The sequence below is a fragment of the Phyllopteryx taeniolatus genome, chromosome 8 (assembly GCF_024500385.1).
Source record: "Phyllopteryx taeniolatus isolate TA_2022b chromosome 8, UOR_Ptae_1.2, whole genome shotgun sequence".
In the NCBI taxonomy this organism is placed as follows: domain Eukaryota; kingdom Metazoa; phylum Chordata; class Actinopteri; order Syngnathiformes; family Syngnathidae; genus Phyllopteryx; species Phyllopteryx taeniolatus.
The window spans coordinates 28,248,506-28,255,235 of NC_084509.1; the positions used below are offsets into that span (position 1 = coordinate 28,248,506).

Below are 6,730 nucleotides of genomic sequence, written 5' to 3' on the forward strand. Positions count from 1 at the left end.
TTTTAATTATTATTATTTGAGTTTTGTGACATTTTAACAAAAATCCATGCTCAGTTTTCATTGATAAATGCACAATCCAGATCAGATCCAGATTGATATTTGGTCTGTGGATAAACAAATCCATAGTCAATTAACATTAGAACTGAATTGTCAAAAACGGTTTTATTCCATGTTCAATTTATGTTGGTAAATGTGCAATATGGTCAAATCCAGATTGAAACCTGACCTGATATGAAAATGTATTTGAATAATCATACACATTGCACCTTTTGTTGGGATAATATTTGGTATTCTATTTAAAATTTCAAAATTTATGACATTAATCATCTTAGGCTTGGCATCAAAATATTAGAGGAAACATCCTTGACCTTCACCATATATTAGAAAAAAACCCATCAATAACTAGGCTAACTTTGTACAATTACTAACTAAATCCAAAGCAAATGAAAGAGACGCAAATGCCAGTTGTTGTTGCTCTCGTGTTGCGTTCAAGCGTCACTTGTGAGCACTTTTACTCTCCACGAATGCAGTGTTCAATAAGTAGCACGGTGGCTGATGCACAGTAACAAACCAGTGCGGCATTTGGCAGGCAAAAGACAAACAGGCAAAATGAGTACACATCCAGCAACAAATGCACATTTCAAAGTGTCCTTTAAAGAATGAATGATTTTAAAAAAATGCATGCAGTATTATTACTTTGGTTACCATGTGAAACTGTATTTTATATTTTTTAATATTTATTTTGTAGAGTTTAGTTAAAATTTTCATTCATTTTTAATTATCATTAATTTTAACAATTAGTTTTTAGGACTTAGGGTTTTTAAATATTAACTTTTACATTTACTTTATTTGTGGTTTACTTTATAATACTTTAATAATTGTTTTAATTTATTATTTTAATACATTGTATTTTTTTTATCTTACTTAAAAAATATGAAATAATTTCAGTAATATTTCATATTATTTTGTAAGTTTCCATGTCTATTCAGCTGAATGGGTCAGTCAACATAAAATCAATTTTAAAACTGAGAAAGTAAAATGAATATGAATACTGTATATCATATATAAAGTCACTTCAGCCAAGTACATGCTACAAAAACAGGGCTTGATTCATAAGTAGGAAACAACAGTTTTTTTTATTATGATATCAATACATTTTCTATATACAGGCACAGTAATAATAATAAAAATGCAGTCCTGGTAGCGCGATTATTTCAACACATTTTGACCAAAAGCTGCACATCTTCCCTCTCTTGTGATTGCTTGAGCAAATTTGGACCTTCCTTTACTTTTGCTAACAAATATATTTACAACTCAATAAATAATAATAATAAAAAAACATTGCTTTGAAATCCAGTGAAGACCATTTTTTAAAACCAAAAGAGCTCATGTGCAAATAAATTTGCGAGTTTTCTTGGAAAGGAAATACCGAAGAGCGGGAAAAGAGTGAAGTTCCACAGTAAACAAAAACACGAAAAGAAATATTCAAGTAAAACAGGATTATGTTAACTTAAAACCAATTAAAATGGGCACAGATTGTTACCAAAAAATGTACTCAGGAAAACCAAAGCAGACTAGAAAAGCTGTAAAACTAAATATCTTACATAAACAAAATAGAGTAGTCCATTGAACGATGCGATACACGACACCGTTTGCTATTACTTATTCCATTGCTGTGAGAACAAATATAAAATTCTATCCGAGTCACGCGAATACATACGCTACTCACACAAAGTTAGAGATATTCCGGCTTTCGGGTGAAATTTCAGGATCAACCTAAAATGAACTACAACCTTCGGAGGTGAACTTCATTTGACTTCGAAACTTTTGATGCACATTTCAATACTTGTTGAACCACTTGCTGTTCTCTGAGGAGCGGAACGATGGGATTCAGCGCGGGTGTTTGATCCATGAATGGACCGATACATTTCCTGGTCGAATTAGAATTGGTATTTAAGAAGTCCTCTTCGTCGTGCGGTTTCCATTCATGAGAGCAAGACGGCGCATAACAATTGATCGACAGTGCAGGATGTTCTCAGGGGGGAGTGGCCACTGAGCTTAGACTGGCACAGAGATACAAAGAGACTGGAAGAGTCACAGAAAGGAATCGAAGTGGACATCCTTGGGAATACATTTGGTCACTCACCTCTTGGAGAACATACATTCGTAAAAAGTATTGAAACAGTTGGACATTGAAAAGTTTAAAAGTTCACCTGTAAAGATTAGAGTGCATTTTAGGTTCAACCTGAAATTTCACTCGAAAGCCCACTATACCGAACTCTTTGTGACGAGTGTAATTTGGCAACAGCAGGCTGGGCTGCACGGCGCCGCCCTAGTGTGCAAACACTGCCAGTCATCAAAGCACGTGATAAAGAGTCCATGATTGTACTATGATTGGTTCATGTCTAACGGTCCACGCATCGCTGTGGAGACCGTTAAAATCCGTCCGAAGCGCACTTTCAGTCGGGCGAGCATTCCGGATGCTCCCGCCGCACCCAAACGTTAGCCCGGTCCTCGTTGTTGTCCGTCGTGGCCGAGGCCTCGCCGTGCCCGGGACTCTCGCCCTCCAGGGACAACGCGGCCACGGAGGCGTCGAGGCGGAGCCCGTCGTCCTCGTCGCTCAGGATGTCCGTCTCCTTCACCTCCTCGGGGTCTTCGTACTCTTTGAGATCAAACTGTTCTTCCACCCAGCGGTCCGTGTCGCCGGCGTCCGACGACGACGACAGAAGCCGGTCGCCCTCCGGCTCCGTCGGCTCATCCTCGGGCTCCGGAGGGGAAGCGGAATCTCGCTCGGGCTCGCCGTCAAAGACGATGTCGGTGTCGATGGTGAAGCGATTGCGCACCAGCTTTCTCCGACCGAAGGCTCTGGTTGGTGCAGACGCTTTGTAAAAAAACAAAAAAAAAACACGAGAAGCCAATGACAACATGAGGGCAAACTTTCTTCAAGGCTTAAAACCGAAAAATTCTAGATCTGGATTCAACTTTACTCCTTTTCACGTCTCAAGCCCACAAAAAATTCAAACCTCATCCAATGAAGTTTTTCCGTGTTCAATTTACATTGGTAAGTGTGCAATCTGGATCGGATCCAGATTGAAACCTGGTCTGACATGAAAGCTTCTGTGCATGCACATAGCACATTTTGTTCACAGCAGCTAATATTTATATCATAACGCCCGTTATATATATTATCAGTACATAATTATTGTTTTATGACATTGTTAATCAGTGGAAACATCCTTGGCCTTCTGGTTCGTTTTGAAAGAAATCCTTTAAAAACAGACGCAGGATCACGAAAAATGACTGAACTGAAGTAGCTTTAGCTTTGTGCTTGTAAGTTTTGCAGAGAACCTTGCGTCACTAACTCCATTGTGTTGGGATGAAAAGTAATAGAACAGCCCCAATTCCAAGTGCAAAGAACATCGTAGCACAAAAGCCGCATTTCCTGGAGTTGCATCACCTCGACTCAGACGCTGAACACTGCGGCGGTTCACTCACCTGCTCGGTTGATGACGGGCCGAGCGCCCTTGAGCGCGCACAGGCGCTTCCCTCCGAAGGGCACATACTGCTGGCTGAGCGGCAGACTCTCTGTCTTCAGCAACTGCCGCCGGTGCTTCTCCCGCAGGATGGAGTGCACCGTTTTTAGGAAGTCTTTCCTGCTCTCCGGGGAGCTGAGGGAATGAGAGAATGTTACCAGATCTGGTCTACAGAACGTTCCCTAATGTCTGTAAACAATCGGCACCAGGGTACTTCTGGGTGGCTGAGTGACTACCGCTGACCTGAACTGAAAACCATGACAAAAAAAAGTGTGCCGGCAGATATACCGTTTCTATAAAGATAACCGCAGAAAACAAACATTGTGTGAAGGTGTGATCCTCACCTGCAACACAGTTGGAAGGCCCTCTCCGGCCGGCCTTCGGACTCCGACTTTGTGTGGACGATCTCGCACACGGACGTGCCCTCGCCGTCTGAAGAAGAAACGCATCTATTCAGACTCACGCTTGAAAAGCGCGGTTGTCCACAACCAGTGAAGTTGGGCCGTTGTGTTAAACATAAATGAAAACAGAATACAATGATTTGCAAATCATGTTTAACCTATATTTAATTGAATACACAACAAAGGCAAGATATTTAATGTTCAAACTGATCAACTTGATTGTTTTTAGCAAATAATTATTAACTTGGAATTTTATGGCTGCAACAGGTTCCAAAAAAGCTGGGACAGGCTCATGTTTACCACTGTGTTACATCGCCTTTTCTTTGAACAACATTCAATAAACGTTTGGGAACGGAGGACACTAATTGTTGAAACTTTGTAGGTGGATTCCTCAACTTTTTTGCCACCTGCACCATCTTTTTTGGGGAACGCGTTGCAGCCGTAAAAGTTAAAAGAATGATTATTTGCTAAAAACAATCAAGTTGATCAGTTTGAACATTAAATATCTTGTCTTTGTCGTGTATTCAATTAAATATCGGTCGAACACGATTTCCAAATCATTGTACTCTGTTTTTATTTAGGTTTAACACAACGTCCCAATTTCATTGGAATTGGAGTTGTACCTTAAGCAACCCTAATCTGAGCCACCTAACCCTAACCCCCCCCAACTGTAGCCCTTACACCACCCCCATAAACGTCTTACTGTAACTCTAATCACATGACAATAGTTCTAACCTAAGCCTCTAAATGATTCCACTGGACATCATTAGTCAAAATTGGCAGCCATACTATTTTTAAACTGTTTGGCTCGCAAGCACTGGTACAAACTGCACGACTTTGAATCTACCGAATCTCATGGGGATACAAATAAAGTCAATTATCAATTTACCTGCATTAGCCAACGGTCTAACTTGGAGGGCGTCTGTCGGAATCATGTGACGATATCGGAAGGGGTCTTTTTCTTCAGAAGACATAGACGCTCGGTGGGAACCACCCTTGGGAAGAAAAATAGGACTAAACTTTTGATTTTGAAACGCAAAACTTCTTTTCTTACGTTGTGCAGCCACTCACCATTTTCTTTTTCTGTTTGGACCCATCTTTGCAAACGAAGACAACGGCTGTTTTGAACACTAAGAACAATTACGACCCCAAAAAACCAAAATGTTACCATAAAATTCATCCTCAGAGAGCCACATCACAGAAAGGCGTCAACAAGAAAGGCGTCATACCAAAAGTGGCCATCTGGGGCTCTTTCTTCCACTTTCCTAAGGAAGCAGGTGGATTGATCCATGTCACGCTGGTGTGGAGCAGCAGGTCGCCCATGGACAAGTCAGCAACCTGGCAATTAAGACAAAATATTCCCTTCAAAGTATTCAATCGTGTAGCCTATTTTCACAGATTATACAGAGTCGCCATTGATTAACGTACGGGCCGAGCCCTGCCGCGAATGACGAAAAACAGTGAGGAATTGATGCCTACAAATGTTTACCATTGCCTATATTAAGAGTTTCAAACAATATACGCCCAACGATGATCCAAAACACTTAAATATCATTTCAACTCATCTTACATCCCCCTTAAAAATAAATGGCTTACTGATGGTGTGATTTGTTTTTAGGTGCCACTCATCAGAACAAAAGCATATACATGCGTCAAAGACTCTCGCGATTGCTTCTGCAACAAACAACCCAGGCTAAACTTGGCTCCTCCCTGACATACAAACATCTTACAGATCTCCACGCGAGTGAAGTGAAAGGAATCAGTCGCCGATGCACTTCCAGCCATTTATTGAAAGGGACAAACAGCAAGGAGTCAAACCGACTGACTTCACTGTACCTCCTTCTTGTCACCGCTCTGCTCGGTGATGAGATGGTCGAACACGGCGCCAAACTCCTCGTGGATTTTCTGCATCTCGTTGATGTGGCTGGCCACTTTGTTCATGGCCTTCATGGCGACTGCCGACGACAGCGGACGGCGGTTAGCGCGGCGTTGGGCTTTTCTTAAGACAAGGCGGCGCGAGCGGTGCTCACCGTCCAGGTGGTAGTGCTCCTCGCTGTCCGGGTCAGTGAGCGAGTGGAGCTCCCGGAGCAGCAGAGGGTACTTGAGAACCCTCTGGATGGGCTTGATCAGGTACGACTCCAGCGTGGACGAATGTTGCTGCTTGGGGTTGCGCTCGTCCAGGAAGGCCTTGAAGTCGGGGTCACTTTTGGCTGCAAAGGACATGAAACCATAAATATTAGATGGGACATTTAGGAGTCACTTCAAATACTTCACTTTTTGTGCCTTTCCTTTGGTTTCTGCTTGCCTAAAAGCAATAATAATAGCGAACAAAAATATGACTTCTGCATACGGACACGCTGCTGGACTGCAACGGCTCTTAAGGTTACAACAGTTGACTGCTGTACGTACAGTGAATGCCACCTCGTCTTTTTTGTAAGAGAACAGGCTGCACTCGGACGCAGGTCGGTCTGTCTTGCAGCCAAAAAGTAACCAGCAGGCAAGTATGCAGAGGTCAAACGTACAACCGCAAGGCTGACAACTCCGCACGAGAGATTAATCGCGGCTGTCGGGCAGACGGCAGATGGTCCCGAGACTATGAGCAGTTTCTCCTTTTGAGCAACAAGGTGGAACGAGGAGTCGCTCACCCTTAACGAGGACCTTCGGGACTTTGGTGTGGCTGGCGCAGAACGCACTGTAGATCTTAAAGCGGTCGGCGTAGTAGAGGAACGAGCCTCCCAGGGAGAACAGGATTTTCTACGAATAGCAGGTCAAGGAGGCGTTACGCAGCTGGAAGAG

General features: G+C 42.6%; 1 protein-coding gene across 5 annotated transcripts in view; it reads right to left on the minus strand.

The window, feature by feature from the left end:
- Positions 1-1,117: 1,117 nt before the first annotated feature.
- Positions 1,118-6,730, minus strand: part of tiam1b (TIAM Rac1 associated GEF 1b) — a 48,622-nt gene continuing 43,009 nt past the window's right edge. For all 5 annotated transcript variants that reach the window (XM_061780974.1, XM_061780979.1, XM_061780976.1 and 2 more), the window contains 9 exons: positions 6,580-6,688; positions 5,965-6,144; positions 5,771-5,889; positions 5,164-5,272; positions 5,006-5,064; positions 4,824-4,929; positions 3,878-3,965; positions 3,496-3,668; positions 1,118-2,881 (listed from right to left, as the gene is read on the minus strand). In XM_061780974.1, coding sequence (XP_061636958.1) covers positions 2,460-2,881; positions 3,496-3,668; positions 3,878-3,965; positions 4,824-4,929; positions 5,006-5,064; positions 5,164-5,272; positions 5,771-5,889; positions 5,965-6,144; positions 6,580-6,688 — 1,365 coding nt within the window. In that variant the 3' untranslated portion in view covers positions 1,118-2,459. The remainder of the gene's footprint in view (positions 2,882-3,495; positions 3,669-3,877; positions 3,966-4,823; positions 4,930-5,005; positions 5,065-5,163; positions 5,273-5,770; positions 5,890-5,964; positions 6,145-6,579; positions 6,689-6,730) is intronic.